The sequence below is a fragment of the Typopeltis vanoorti genome, chromosome 2, assembly GCF_054136105.1.
Source record: "Typopeltis vanoorti isolate ZY-2024b chromosome 2, IOZ_Tvanoo_1.0, whole genome shotgun sequence".
In the NCBI taxonomy this organism is placed as follows: domain Eukaryota; kingdom Metazoa; phylum Arthropoda; class Arachnida; order Uropygi; family Thelyphonidae; genus Typopeltis; species Typopeltis vanoorti.
Genome location: NC_143550.1, coordinates 54,749,740 through 54,766,089, shown reverse-complemented (window position 1 = coordinate 54,766,089; position 16,350 = coordinate 54,749,740). Strand labels below are relative to the sequence as shown.

Sequence of the window (16,350 nt, the reverse complement as noted above, 5' to 3'; positions counted from 1 at the left end):
TTATCCTGCTATTCTTCAAACCGGCCAAGTTTGCTGGTTGATTTGAAATCCGATTAACATAATAATTCCCTCATAACACAAATATTCGTTTTCCGCTATATGCCTTTTTACTGATCCTTTCACGAATACTGATTACATGTAATTCCATGGTTTTGTTCTAAATCCCACAGAGCACGCACAACTCTCTTTTAAGCCCTGCTCACACGCGACACAAGTTTACTGTGACTTTACTCGGGTGGGACTGATATATACAATAACGGTAATAACCCGTATAATAATTATAATTAATAATACTCGTCTTTGAGATTACTTTAAATTAATAATAAAAAAACGCCTGGTTTGTTTAAAATAAGAACAGACCTAACAATAATAACATTAAACATTTCCTTTCGAATGTTATTGCACAGTCATATCCTTCAATTCAAACAAAAGTTGAATTCTCCTATACATTGAAATCATGTAATATCGAAGTCGTTAATATTTTTCTATATTGGATTCTTGTTCTACCTTGTAGCACTCGATATGCTTGTGGTAAAGTGTAGTACTTAAGATTTGGCCGATTGACGAAAAGTAGCTGAAGTTGTCCTTGAATATTGCCTACGCACGTTTTCGGATATCGATTATATTTGTAGTGTATAGAAATAACTCTTGGCAATTCATGTTGTGGCCTAACGTTTTATGGAATTCTTTTATTGGTATTTTATGAAACTTTGATTTTCCCTGGAAGGAATATTGGTCTATTAGCTTTCTAAATTTTACAATGTACTTCTATGGAAACATTCTTAAAATAAAATTATTTATTGAAAATATTAGCATCTAAATTGAAATTCCTATTCGGGATAATTTCACTCCAATATATCCATATTAACCACTTGAAGGCTAATAGTTAAACTGATATTCTTGATTTTTTAAGCTTGGTTTTGACTGTTTTTATATGACAGTTTTGTTATGGATTACTTTACTCTTTCTCCAGAGATGATTACTTTGGTGACATGAATCACAGATGAATTTCACGATTACTTGCGTAGTTTTCACTTTGAATTTCTTTAAGGTCAGAAACATATTTTGATTTCTTGTCTTCTTTTAACTTAAATGCTGTAGCTTAACCTTTTAGAAAATGTAAACTGACATTTTTACTGGCGACTATAAGATTTATCAACTAATATTTACTAACTGAATTACATGTTTGATTCGCTCTATGCTTGGAGTTACTTCAGGCGTAATGAGACTGTACATTAAGGACATCCAGTAGCATTTGCACATACATTTTACTGAGGAAGGATGCAGTAAAATTTCGTGAAATTGTTAACCATTTCTTTTATTTATATATAATTTAATTCTTCAGTTTTATGACACGTGTTGTAAACTGTTCGAAATAACCTCGAGAGAAGCAAGAATACAGTCAACTTTGACTAACAATCATAAATTAATAAGGTTTGAAGACTGCCTAAAGAGGAACATTTCTATGCTAATGTGCGAAACAAGGTAGTTGTGATTATATGTCCCAAAACCGAACACTTGCGCTGACGATTTCTGTTACACAGGAATGAACGATGGGTCTTTTGGGACGAACACATTAATGTCTTCTGAAAGGACGATAGACTATAACTAGGTAGAAATGTTGGCCATACAGGAATGAATAGCGGATGAAAGTGATTTAGCAGATTGCTATATGAACATTGGCACGATGCTGGAAGACACAAAGTTAACTGAAGAACAATAGTTTTACAAAGCGTAGATGCTGCAGACAGCCACTGATATTGTTTTCTCAACATAAGGAATCATTGAAAGATTATATTATTCGGTATAGCATAATCGTTTTAAACTACTGAATAGATGAATCCCAGTTTGATATATATCCAGATGCCAGAGGCAATCGTATCGAATCACTTTCACCTTTTTAGGAAATATGTTCCTTTCAAAGGCAAAAAAAAAAAAAAAAAAGAAGAGGTTCTGTAATAGAATGGAAAGCAATTGACAGTAAATCGTGAGGGAGGAGACTTTATTCAATAGTCCGGTAGAAATATAGTTCTATTTCTACTGGCATAATCATTCGCAACTTCCTTTTTATGCTGCTCGTAGACCGCACGGAAATGCTTCGGAGCAACAAGATGTCTCCATTCTATGCTGACCCAGAAACGAATTCAGCCTTGATTGTGAAGCAGAGATGTCTGTAGCGCCACTCTCTCCAATACCTGCTTCCGAAATGATAAACTGTTTTTGATTTTCAGAGGCTTGTGTTGAGACTCTTCAATTAGATGTGAATAACCTTATTGATAGCATACTTAGGCGATGTTCTGTATTTATTACCCGTAATAAAAGGACACATACACTATCTCTAATAGGAAGACACGCAGCTAATTGACTTCAGCAGGACATATATAATCATTTACTTTTTTGAATCATTGATTTTTAGATTAGTCGTTTTTAACTTGAGTCAACGCTTCATTTATGTCAAAATATCAGATGATTTTGGTTATAATTGTTAGTTTTACATTTTGTGTTTTACGATAGCGTTAAAGACCGAACACATGCCTGTCATACTGATAATGAATCTGTAGTTTTGTAGCATTCTACATAAACACTACCAATTGAAATATCAGGTTGCATTTCACCAGTAAAAAAAACTTTGTAACAGAAAAAAAAATGGAACACTATCACCAGTTTTGTGAAGCTGTTTTTCTGAGAGAGAGAGAGAGAGAGAGAGAGAGCTTTTAAATTCACGGAATATCTTTAGCCATTCGTGGACTTTGTGGTTGGGAGTGTTAAGGACTGTCTTTTTTTTTCAATCACTTAATGGAGTTGTGCATTTCTAAAATATCCCGACTTTTATTTTGCTTCGTATGGCATAATTGAAATTGTGCTACGACCAAAGTAAAATCTTCGAATATTTCAGAAAAGCAATATGTCTGAAAATTTATTTTTCTGTAGATTGAAAGGAGAAAAAAAAAAAAAAAAAAAAAAATCGTAGACTGCAGAAGTCGTGAACTGAATAGGTTTTAAACTTCCGAGTATGCTGAGGCCATCAAGTATATTGTCCATCAAGAACTGTATCGTTATTTGCTAAGGTAATCCATCCGCTTCGTGTAACGATTGGAAACTGCGGACAAGCTTGAATGACTCATTTATGGGAATGGGGAGGTTTATAGCTGGAGACAGTAGGTAATTGGAGAGAATGGGAGAAATTGACTGTGTGCGTTTCCTTTTCTCTCTTATTACATGTGCAAGTATAATATGCTGCGGCAAGTTCAATGTTCGCTTATTAATGGTTTCCTCTTAGTGGATGGTCCCGAACTAGAAATAGTGATGGGTAATTTTGCTAGAACAACTTGATTACCTTTTTTTTTTTTTTTTCACCTACAAGAGATTAATGATTTCAGAAAAGAAATTTTACAACTTCGTACACCATTGGTGAGAGTTGAACAATATTATTTACATAAATCAATGCTTATTGATATCATAGTTTCGATGCTTCTAGATCCGTAATTCATAGCAAAATGGCGTATTCTTGTGTCTCAGAGAAATAACAATCGTGTGTCATATTAATAGTCATTAACATGTCAAATAATATGAATACTTTTTTTTTAGTGCATGTTGTACCGAACAACATGACAAATGCTTTTCTGAAATCATTAATTCATGAATTCTTTTTTTTTGCTTTGAAATTATTTTAGTTAGTGTTTAACTTTACTTATACTGCACCCTGAAGAATTATAAATAAAAACAAACCTTAATTAACTTAGTTACAGAATGCTGAAGAAAAAAAAAAAAAAGATGACGTTCTACACTTGCGTTGTTTGTACTTCTACATCTACCGGATATGAGATGGAGGTTTATTCTAACCCTATCTCATATTCTAACAATCGCCTAGTTTGCAATCCTCTGTTACTGGTCCAAATCGGATTCAAGGTTATTCTGTGTTGGAGGTTAACACTAGAGGTTTTTAAGATCTATGTAGCTCAGAGACGGATCAAGCGGGTGTTGGACTTGGGAGGGCCACCAGGGGCCTCGAGTTATGTGGAAAAAGTAAGAGATCTATAAGAACGATATAGATATTAAGCATTTTGATGATGAATTAGAACAATCTGTACTATTTTTAAAAGAAGATAAAGACAAATTCAATACTGTATAACCAGGCTGCAAGAGAAATGTCAACTTTTCCAATATATATATATATATATATATATATATATATATTAAAACTATCAATTTTATTTATACTTCTTTATGAAGAAACCATGTTAATAGTAGAGAAACACATCGATAGTTAAAAAAAAACTGTGAATGCACACCATGTTGATTATATATATTGCTTAAATAGATTAAATAATAACTACATAAATTAGCTCTTTCACACAAAATAAAGTCATTCTTTAAAAAAAAAATGAAAGTGCTTCTTTTCTTTTAAATTATAAATTCAAATAGTCAAAGAGAATTTTTCTTATTGTTTGTCTAACCATTGCCCAGCCGTGGTCAGCTGTTCACTGGTATTGTTCAAAAAAATAAAAATAAAGCAACATATATAAAAATAAAGTGTTCTTTATTATATCGTATAGAATATATGAGAGAAATACTAAAGATTGCTTTTAATGTTGGCTTAGTTGAAAACTGAAAGTTGAATATAAAAGAAAATGTGCAAAATTTGCACTTGAATTCTGTAGATTGTAATATTTAGGAGATGCATATTATGAAATTTTTTTTTTTTCATACCAAAAATATATTCAGCGGTAAACCGGTCCCCATACAGAGATGATAGGGTTTTTCCTCCCGGAAAGGATCTCTCTGTCTCTCTCTCTGGTAAGCAAACACGTACTGACAGACATTTCACGAATAGAGAACTATGGAGATAGGACTAACCGCCTTTTTTTTTTTTTTTTTTACAAAATTTATAAACGCTTTATAAAAAAGCAAAGTTACTTCACTTTAACAGGCCATTAAGCCTAATATGTAAAGAAAGATGGCATGAGAAGACCCAAATGTTTTAAAGTTTAATCATTTGTTGAGAGCAATTTTTATTACGCTTTCGAAAATCGAATTTGAACTACTGAATTACAATACAAAGCCGTTATCGTTTCTTTTAATAAACGTTTTTCCAATTAAATTTCCTCAACAGGCTTATAAAACGATTGCAGCGTTCACTAATTGCCGTATTTCATAACTGGCAAAGTTTTCGAGATGCTATCTGATTACTCCCAGTCGTTTTGCATTGTAAGTAATTAATGGGAAAAAATAGTTTTCGCAATTTCAGAAATTACGCTATTCGTTTCGAGGGTTGAAAAAACTACCTGTAATATATTACCAGGTATTTATTAGAAGCTTAAAAAATGTTTCTTGTGGTACAACTTTCGAGTATTATTCTTTTTTTATTTATTTTGAAGAAAAAATTGTTACATCAGATTAAAAAAAAAATTGTTTTCAGTAACTTTATTCTTTTTTTTTTCACTTTTCATTAGTGCAAAGACATAACTCATATCAAAAACTTCTCTCTTCATTGTGTTTTTTCTTTCTTTTTTGTTGATTCACCTGATATTAAATTAATTTATCCGTACGTTTACATTTATTTTGAATTCTACTGTGAATATTAAGCAGCTTATCGATTACTAGTTACATTTTGAATATATGTTGATATGAATGATTCTGAGATTAATTGCCGTTTTTTTTTTTTTTTTTACATAGTTTCTCTTTCTCTCTCTCTCTCTCTCTAAAAGTAGTTTGATGGAGAAATTGAAACCACATTAATTTATGATCATCACCTTATGCTTAGCTGTAAAGCTGAACATTTAATTTAAGACACTAAAGAATACATTATAAGCCTCCATAGCTCACTTCGGTTTCGACATATCCTATAGTTGAAAATATCTGGGTTCGATTCCCTTCTAGGAGACGAAGGACCTTTATCAGGGCTTTTTTTTTTCGACTGAAGGCGAGTAACCGGTCTCATACGGTGGGGGGAGGGTTTTTTCCTCCTACTAACTAGGATTTTCCATCCCGCAAGACAGGCAAACCAGCCAGGAGAGAACACACGCGGTTGGTAGCCAATAATGCACTTTGCAGACAGGATTAACCACCCCATCAGAACATTAATTAAATTTTAAAAATAAGCCAAGTTAATTGATCGTGACAGGCCATCGAGCCTAACACGCAAGGGCAAATGGGAAGAATGCATTACGAAAAGTTTCGAGAGAGGGTGGATGGGAGCCAGGGGGAAAGGTGGAAAGAGAGAAGAGCTGGCGAGGAAAGAAGGATGTCGGACACCACAATATATCTTCTTTTTGCCAAAATTCAAAATATGCTTCTGAACGGAACCTTTAAGTCTTAATAACTACGTGCATAACACACTGATGCACGCGAACTTTTGATATGCAAAACATATAGTTATTTATTGGGAGATGGTTGGAGACATTTTGTTGACTAAACAAACTAGATTTCTTTGTTGTCCTTTTCCTTTCTTCCTATATTTTCAAAACGAAGATTGGGAAAATTCAGGATTTATATCAAGTAGCACTAAAAGGAAGAATACAACGTATTTTTTTTTTTTTGTTGTTGTTGTTTATTTACAACTCCTTCAATAGACGTAGTTTAATTTATTCCTCCATGCTCAAGAAATCACATTCAGAAGAACGACGCATTATTATCCTTCAATTGGAGAAAGCTAGGTTTAAATCCCGACTAATACTTGTGAAACCTTTTATAAGGGCTTTTTCAATTGAAGATGAGTGTTAGTTGGTCTCGTACGAAAGTGGTAGAGTTTATCCTTCCGGAAACTCGAAATTTTACTCATGAAAAATTGACAGATCCCTGGAAGCTAAACGCAATTAACAGACGTAGTGTATTGGTTTCATGGTGTCAGTTTCATCTTCTCTAATTGAAATAATCCTATTTCCAATTGCTTAAGCAATGGAAATTTATAGAAATTAAAACTCATATACAGGGTGGCCATAAAATAACTTTTCCTCTTTGGAGGCATCTCTAGCTAAAACCAATAAACGGAATGAGACCAAATTTTATATTGAGACTTTTGAAGGCATGGGAGATAATTTCCGCGAAAAAAAGATTTAGTACCAAAAGTCGCCGATAGGGGAAAATTTGGCGGTGGCAGAGCCGAAAACAAGCGGATAATTACATTAAAGCCAGATAAAATGGAATAATAACATTTCGACGGTGTAAGTGACAGCCGCGTCACTCATTCCAGCTGGATATGTGGCGCGTTACAATGATGATAATAATAATAATAATAATAATAATTAAACTAAAACAACAGCTTGTGTGAGACACAGAAATTAATGTAATGATTGAACTCACAGGAAATAACTGTACCATAAGCCATATCAAATTTGCGAGCAATGGCATGAGCGCTTGGACCAGTACTGGTCCCTGTGTCGTCGAACACCGCAATAGCAACGTCTGTTACTGTCTCTTCTTGCACTGCTTTCCGTCCTCTGCCAGGTCTAACTCCTAGTGATCCAGTTTCTTCAAACTTCTTAATCATAGCTCTCAGTGCTACAGCTGACATAGGACCTGTACGCAGGTTATGAAGCCTTCTAAATTCCCGAAGGGCCGCTACGGCATTGCACTGTTTAAGGTAAAACAACTTAACAAGTAAAACACGCTGAGGCAAGGTAGGACGCATATTGAGCATAATTCATCAGTCATTCGAATAACTGCCTGAACGTTCCCAATCCCTTTTTAAGTGGAATTGGTGGCGCTGCTGTCACGTATACACAGTAAAATTTGCACAGTCCTTTTTACCTGCGTTTACTGCAAATATTTGACTGCTTTCGGCTCCGCCAGCGCCAAAATTTCCCCTATCGTCGATTTTTGATACTAAATATTTTTTTCGTGGAATTCATCTCCCCATGCCTTCGAAAGTCTCAATATCAAATTTTTCATTGTCGTCTCCAGGCTAGTGAAAGTTACAGCGATAAAATTTTAAACACTGATTTATAAAAACGTCTAAATAACGTCTTGTTTAGAAGTGTTTCCATACTTTGGTTTCTTACTATTTTGGTAGACGCAACTGAGATCACAGAGCTAGCATATATTATGTCTAACAGACTGGCTTACCCAACTTTGGATGAAATGCTCTTATGACTTCATAGATGGGATTCAAACCGAATGTCACGTGGTCCATGCAGTTGCGTTACACAAATGCTGATTTTCCATCACAGAAATGAAATATTTTGAAATAAGTTTTTTTTTTTTTAATTATATTTTTGAAATAAAAAGCAACCTTTTTCTGAAATCTGAAACATCTGCTCGCTACCAACGATTTTTCTGCTCCTCTTCGTTCATTAAGATTTTCTGCGCACGCCACGAAACAATTAAGCTAAAAGGCTTATCTGAAAAAGTAAAAAATAAAATAGAAACTTTCTTCTCGTCTGGTTGCTTTCATTTTCTTGCAACAACTTCAAATCAGACTTCTTTGAACTCTGTAATATGTACAATGGCCTGCCAGTATCCTAATAGGTTACTGCTTTTGCAATAGCGTTTGTGGTCAAAATACAGATATTCGCATGAAGTTTTACCTGATAATAATCATAAAGTGCAATTTTGTGTCTTCACGCAACGATTCTATTTGCGAGTGCGTTGTACCTATTCAGTGCACAAACTTAGCTGTTGAACTGTGGGAGGTAGACTATTTAATGAAGTTTCCTCTGTAGTTTATTCCTTTTTCATTTTTAAGAATGCCTTTGAATTATTTCACTTGTTTATTCAGAAAGTTTGCAATCTTATCTATTTAGATTTTTTTTTATTTGCAATAGAAGCTGACCATACCTTTAAAAGCTTATTTATATGAATATATAAATTGGAATATAATTATTCCAGGCTTTCATGATGGCACCATTCAACGTTATTCCTTTTCCTGCTCAATGTTGGCTTTCCAACTAATCTGGAAAAAAAAAAAAAAAAAAATTGCATATTGCAGATGGCTTGAGATAAAAACTCCAGCTTTATTCTCAGCCTGCACCGAAGCTTGACAATTAGCAAAACAAATCTACATCTGGCTTCGAAAGTCAAATGCAGGAAATTCTAGGGAAAGTAGACTGTTATTATTACAATAATTAACATAAGCGAACATTGGTATTCACTTATAAATCTATAATTTACATCATTTAACAGAACAAATATAAATGAGATAGTTTAAAATGTTGCACGTAAACAAACATTGTCATGAAAATTATAAAACGCTTTAAATTCTTGAAGTATACAATTTGAGCCAATCCATTCAAAAATAGATGAAATTCAGCATTTTGACATACCAGATGAAGCAGGAACTCCTCGATTGGTCTAAATATTAGTTTAGCCAGTTTTACGGAAGTGACACCCACTGAATCTTGGTTTTTATTCTACTAAACATACAAACCGAGACCCGAATATACGCAATAGTTCACAGACACAAAAAAACTATCAGCCAACGTCTAATTGTGAATCCAAGCCTTGCGCTGTACGATGAAATAAACCAATTAAAATTTGATAAAATTCTATAATAGAAATCAAAAGGCAGGAAGACACTGAAAGAGATGTGAAGAGAATACACAAAACGAAAATTTACCTTATGTAAAATGATGCTATTGCATGAGAGAAACGTTTTTTTTCTCAGTGAAAACTTCACAGAAGACTTTCTTGATGTTAATATCTTTCTCCCTCTAGTGAATTTCAGTTTTTAAGAATGTTCCTTGGTTTCAAAAGTAAGCAGCAAACTATAAGTATAATACAAGTTATAGTCATTAACAGAAAAATAAGCCGTGATAGACAAAAACTGTAACGGAAAAAAAAGGAAGAAGGAATCTGATTTTTTATGATGGGATGCTGAAAAGCGCATTGTGAAGATTAGCTTTAAACAGTACAAGATGAATATATATGAAACTCTTTTTTTTTAGTAATGCAAAGTTTTGTTTGTGTGTGGTTAATTAATTTCTGTTTGAGAGTTCAAAACAGCGAGCTATCCAAAAGTTTCATTGATCTGCATTGTTTCCTCAAGAAGTATTTTTAATTTATGATTTTTGTACTCCTGAGTATTTTAACAATGTATCTAATATTGTGCTTAATATTTGCTAGTACCATATTATTATTATTATTATTTTTGCGAAGTAAGAAAAGCTGTGAACATAAGCTAACTTTTTCTGTATTAGTATTTTGTAATTTTTTTATATTGTTATAATATAGCAATATTGTCATGAAGAACACTTAACTGTACTCTATTTTTTAGAGTACAGTTAAGTGTTCTTTATTTGTTTGGAAAATACAAGAAAGAAAGAAAATGATACCAAATAAATAACACCATATTTTTATTTGATATTTAATACTAGTAAATACGAAATGATACTAAATAATATTATAGTTATTATTTCAGACACTAAATTATTATTTTTGATACGAATTCTCTCAGCTTCAACCGCGAGTTTCCGCTTGTTGCTGTATCATCAGCCACCCAAGTACCTGATCATTGAAATACGTGTCACGGCCGTTTAGTAAGGGTTATGCTGTATTTTGTATGACGTCAGCGTGTTACAGCAAGACAAAATGACAGAATGAGTATTTCTATACAAATTATTTCATATCAAATAAACCATAAACCTCATTAAATCTGGACAAGTGGATTGATTCTAAGAGAAAGTTTTGGCTTAAAATTTTTATTTTTATTTTTATTTTATCCGATCTTGCTCACCTCCCTTTTTTAATAACAATGTGAATATTAAAAATACTATAAAATATCGAATAAAGGGTGATTGTTTATTGTATGTTTATTCCTCTAGAGTTATGAAATTGAGAAAACAAGTCTGTAGGTTTTTATGAACCCCGCATGTGTGAAGTTACAAAACCTACAGCACATCAGTGCCGCGTGTGGCAACGCTGGAACTTGACAATATATCATGAGAAATGCCAATGAAAAATTACCCATCATGCATCTGATTGTAATTCGTAATTAGATCGCAGCCACTTGAAATTTAATTCACAAATTTTATTTTTATTGATTATGGTACTCCATTAGCTTTCAGTTTTCTACCTGTATGAGATTTATTCATTTGGAGTGAACATATACTACGTGACCACAAAAGTACGATAAAGCTAGAAAAAATGGGAGAATAATCAACCCTGCAGTCTTAAAACAGGTGTGTGTTTATTTGTGTGTGTATGTATGTGTGCACGCAGCGAGTTCAACATACAGAACGGGCGTTTATGATGACTGAATAGCCTCTGCTTAACATCTTTACTGTTATACACATTGCCCGTGGCTCAACCCACAATGCGCGTCTCTATAAACCAGTTTTTGTATCCCCGTTTCTTCCCTTCCCATTATTAACTTGTGCGAAGCTTCCAGACAAGCAAAAGAGCTGAGACAGGAACGAGAAATTAGATTTGAAGCTTCGAGTCGGTCTCTTACCTTAGAGCAAGAGAGACTCAGTAACGAGTCTCTCTTTCTCTCTGTGTTTGTGTCATTTCTTCAATCTTCTGAAAAAATAAATATTTTTTTTTCAGCTCTGAGTTTCTTTCGATTTAATTTTTATTATTATATTTTATGTGACTCTCACTAACGAAAGATTGTAATCTTATAATATATATGATTATGAAATCATATAATTACGATTTAATTAAGATTTATTCAGAATATTGTTACTTATTTAGTTCTATGTGCAAAATATAAGTTTGTTCTTCTTATAAACAAGCGATTTATTTAAAGAATTCTATACTGTATATAAATATAGAAACTGTACTTTCATCTAGCATGTTTTCTAATAATGGTTGTATTATAAAAACAGCCCAAGTATTCTTGACTACAAAGAGCATACATTGGTAGCGCATGCAGTTATGGTTGGCCTGTCATTGATTTTAAATGAAATATGACAAAACCTGAAACTTCGAGGTCTATGATCTCATAGTCTACTGCATACCATAATTGTCTGTGTTTTCAAAGGTTAAAATTCCGTTTATGCATGTTAAAAAAAAACAAAAAAACATTTGAATGCAGTTACAGAAATACGTGTAGAGCACTTGATGTTTGCGTGTGCAGTTGTTCTTTCTTTAGGTGAATTCTGTGCGAGTTTGTTTGTAATACTGTATTTCGAAATGTAATACATATTTTCGCATATTGACAGCAAAACATTAAATGAATAAAATAAAGTTTGAACTGCTGGAGTGGTCTACATTTCTGACTAGTTCAGTGATTCTTGAATAGCATGTGAGTCCACATGTAACCCCAGTACCATTTCTAAAAATTTCTATCCTTCTTACTATTACTCAAAAATATCTTCTTTTTTTTTATTTTATTTATTATTTTTTATTTTTTAAGATCGCACTGAATTTTTTTTTAGACATTTGAACTTTGCTCAAAAATTCAATTTTAGCCGTGTAGATAGATTTTAACCGTGTAGATAGAAAAAAAATATATACTCATCTTCTTCCTCCTGTCACGAATCTAGACCAGAACTGTTTCGGTCTCAACCCAGCAATTTATTGGTCTACCTCTGTTTCTTCGACCCTTTGGTTTGTAGTTCATTATCTTCCTGGGTATTCTATTATATTCCATTCGGTCTAGATCAGTGTTTCTCAACCTTTTTTGGATCATACCCCCACCTCAACGTCTCAAATATTTTGATGCCCCTTCCTCTCCCCCTAGCATAATAGTCAGCCAAATTCTGAAAAAGTATAATATAAATATGTACATGTACATTTTCTAATTGCTGCCTCCCCCCCCCCCCCAAAAAAAAAAATTCAAATTGCCCCCACGTTGAGAAACACTGATCTAGATGCTCTTTCTATTTGGTTCTGTATTTTTCTATGGTTTCCATTATTGGTGTTTGGTTCAGTTCTTTCACTATATCTTCATTTCTCTTTTTATCTAGTCTTGTATAATCTGCTGTTCTATTTCATTTCTGCTGCAGTGATTATTTTCCTTTTTTGTCTGGCTCTTATTGCCCATGTCACTGCCATATAATAATAATGTTATTATTTTTGCATTATTTTGATAAAATAATAATAATACAAAAAATAACACAATAATAAGAATATAATATATATATATATATATATATATAATACAACACATGGGGAAAAAAAACAAGATCTCGGAATACATCAGAGGACATCTTGGAATCTAAGAAACGCACTTCTTAGAGAAATAGAACTACTCAATGAAAGAAAGAATTCTTTCTCGAGTATCGTTTGTAATTCTGTATTCTGCTTGAAAATATTTTACGGACCGATTTAGGCGATTGTCGCCTGGGTGTTTTTGCATCCCGTGCACCTCTGGTTGGTTCGTATCTCTGCCAAACTACAGGGTAGTTTGCTAAGTATCTTACATCTGGAGATATTTTATTTATTTATTTTTCTAATGATGAAAAATCCGTGTTCCTTAATGGAGAGCATGTGATATACCAAATGGTTCAATTTTACAGAGGAGTTAGTCCATCCAAATGGTTTGTTTCAGTTCACCATTTATATGGCAAACGTAGTGTTCAAACTATGTTATGAGAAGTACTCCAAATAATATGCACGTGTAATCAGTAAAATATACTGATTCTTCTTCGAAGTAGCTTCGTAATCATACGAAGCTAGATATATCTATATACTGAATCGTTAGTTATCGTGTTTACGAGTTTATTATGCACACACAGAGGCAATAAAAACAGTAAGGAAAAAACAAACTGCTTGTTTGTTCCAATAGATTATTTCATGAGTTCCGTGCTGGTAAACGATTGTAAAACATGAATTCTTTGTTTCTTTCAAGAAATTGTCCTACTTCGCTCACGCAGTTATGTTAACTTGTAGTGCTGATGCAGGAATGTTCATTGAAGGAAAGAATGGGCATTAGGTAGACTCGGAATTTTTTTTTTTTCTTTGCCCTGCCGTATAAATTTTTTTACCTGCATACAATTTTGGGTGACCGAGTGGATAGCGTATCCACTTTCCAATTAACGGTTTGTGGGTTCGAATCCTAATGTGATACGATGCCTGTGAATGTGTTTAGATAAGAGAGAATTTTCATTGCCGATATGAGATTATCGTTCTACTTATCGGATGTCTAAAATGGCTCGGGGGGGGGGGGGTTATAGAGAATTGTTTTCAAATGATTGAACATCCTGTCCATCGTACTAAAAGGTGTGATAAGGTTTTTGGTTGTAAATTATATTAAAATAAATAAATAAACTTCGAGGACTGTAGCTGATATGATAATATCAAATCTTGCGAACAAACGTTTTTCAAAGAAAGTCCATACAACAAATTCCTGCAGGGGAAAAAAAAAAAATACACAAGATATGTCAATATATCTTATATAATGAAAGAAATGCGTCGCTGGCGGTCATACCTCAATTAACAAATAAAGGTCAGAGCAGCAGATTGCCAAATATGATCATATTCGAACTATGATATATATCATATTTCTTTATTATTTTTATACGGATTTCAATCACACATCATGACAGAAATTGTTTACTTAACTCAGATAATGTAATCGCGATCTTCACAGTTTGGCATCACCTGAGTGATGCTGAACTCTGAGTCGACTACGAAAATTGCAATATCGAATACAACCCACAATATTAAATGATTATTTTAAAGGATTTCTCATGTGCTGATTTCTTGCGCCTTAAAAGGCAGTCAGTAGGCGAAGGGTATAAAATAGCTGAGCGAGTAAAAAAATGGTGTGAAAATGTTTGAAATCATGTCATTTACCTTGACAGTCTTACGGCAGGGTATCTTGGCTAAATACCAAATGACATTTCATTTCTAAGTCCTAACAAGTTAGGACTTGAAGACACTATGCCCGAGCCACAGCCTACACGATAAAGTAGAAACATTATTATTATTATTATTATTATTATTATTATTATTATTATTCGTGACACCTCCAAGGAGTCCGAAGACTCATATAACACTTATTACTTTCGCAAGTATTTCAAATTGGCATACCTGTTTAAAAAATCTCCTGAGGCCTTTTTTTACGTCATCTAAACCTAAAAAATGATTTATATCCATTTCAAGAATATGGAAAGTTGTCATCTACAATAGGTTTATGTATCTTTTTAAACAGCATTCTCATCTGCAAAACTTTGTTTTCACTCTGCTACAGCCATCACATTGTTGCATATGGTTTGAATTAATGCTGTATTTTTTTAAATGGCTTTTTGTGTCTGTGTCCCGTCCTGCTCTTACGATGTTGGTTATAATTACCAGTGGAATTTAAGCAATCAGTAAGATTTTTTTTTTTTTTAATAACTCGTTTTCTTATGGTAAATTAAAGATATTTCAAAAAAAAAAAACAAAAAAAAACGTATTTTTATAAAAGATCAAAATTTCTCAGATATAATATATGATTTCACACAATTGAAACACAGCCAAAACAAAATATCATTCAAACAACACTTTGACTGGTGATACGGCACAATTCAGATTCTACCCAAGAATCTAAGACTAGTCTGTCAGGTAGCGTCATAAAATTATGGATATTTCCAACTAATGTCGCTTTTCTCTCTCTCTCTCTCTCTCTCTCTCTCTAGATCATACGCGGTTAATTGGTCGATGTTTAATTCTTGTAAATAGTTGGATAACTTCTTTAAATTTGCACCAAGTGCACCGATAACAATTGGGATGACTTTGGTCTGCTTAAGCCACAGCCGGCCAACTTCGATTATCAGATCTCCATATTTAATGATTTTTTTCTCCCAATTCTTTGTTGTTGATGTTGTTATTGGTGGGTACTCCGATGTCAATAATCCAAACTTGTCTCTGTTCAATAATTGTGATGTCGATTCTGTTGTGTTCCAAAGGCCGATCAATTTGTATTCTACAGTCCCAGAGAATTTTTGCTGTCTTGTTTTCCAGTATTGTCACGATTTTATGTTGCCACCAGTTATCAGCAGTAGGAAAACCATATGTTTCGCATACGTGCCAATGAATTATTGTAATCAAGGTAGCCCAAACAGATATTTAATATCTGTTTGGGCTACCTTGCTGCAGGCACTGTCAGATGTTCTACAGTTTCATCTTTATGTATCGCATAATGTACATTTACTGCTATTATTATTGCTGATGTTTCAGTCTTTTCTTTTATTGCACTAGTTTATTATTATTATTATTATTATTATTATTATTATTATTATTTCAAATACAGTACTGATGAATTGATAGTACTTTAGACACTCATAAAATTCTAAATGTAATTGGCTTTATCTCAAGTCAACAAAATTTTTATCTTATCTTTACTACCTAACAGCATTTTACTTCATAGTTGACCTTTACATTTTCTCTTATTCATCGGTATTTGGTAGAATACAGAGGGCACTCGTGCTGTGTATTATCCACTTCACTCATGTTTACATATCGAAATACATATTGATAACATAGTGA

At 33.1% G+C, this 16,350-nt stretch overlaps 1 protein-coding gene across 1 annotated transcript in view; it reads left to right on the top strand.

The window, feature by feature from the left end:
- LOC150109022 (ubiquitin carboxyl-terminal hydrolase 31-like) overlaps positions 1-16,350 on the top strand; it is a 240,241-nt gene that overhangs the window by 126,001 nt on the left and 97,890 nt on the right. The window contains exon 2 of the mRNA XM_090401494.1: positions 11,061-11,114. Within this exon, the coding sequence (XP_090257620.1) occupies positions 11,061-11,114 (54 nt within the window). The remainder of the gene's footprint in view (positions 1-11,060; positions 11,115-16,350) is intronic.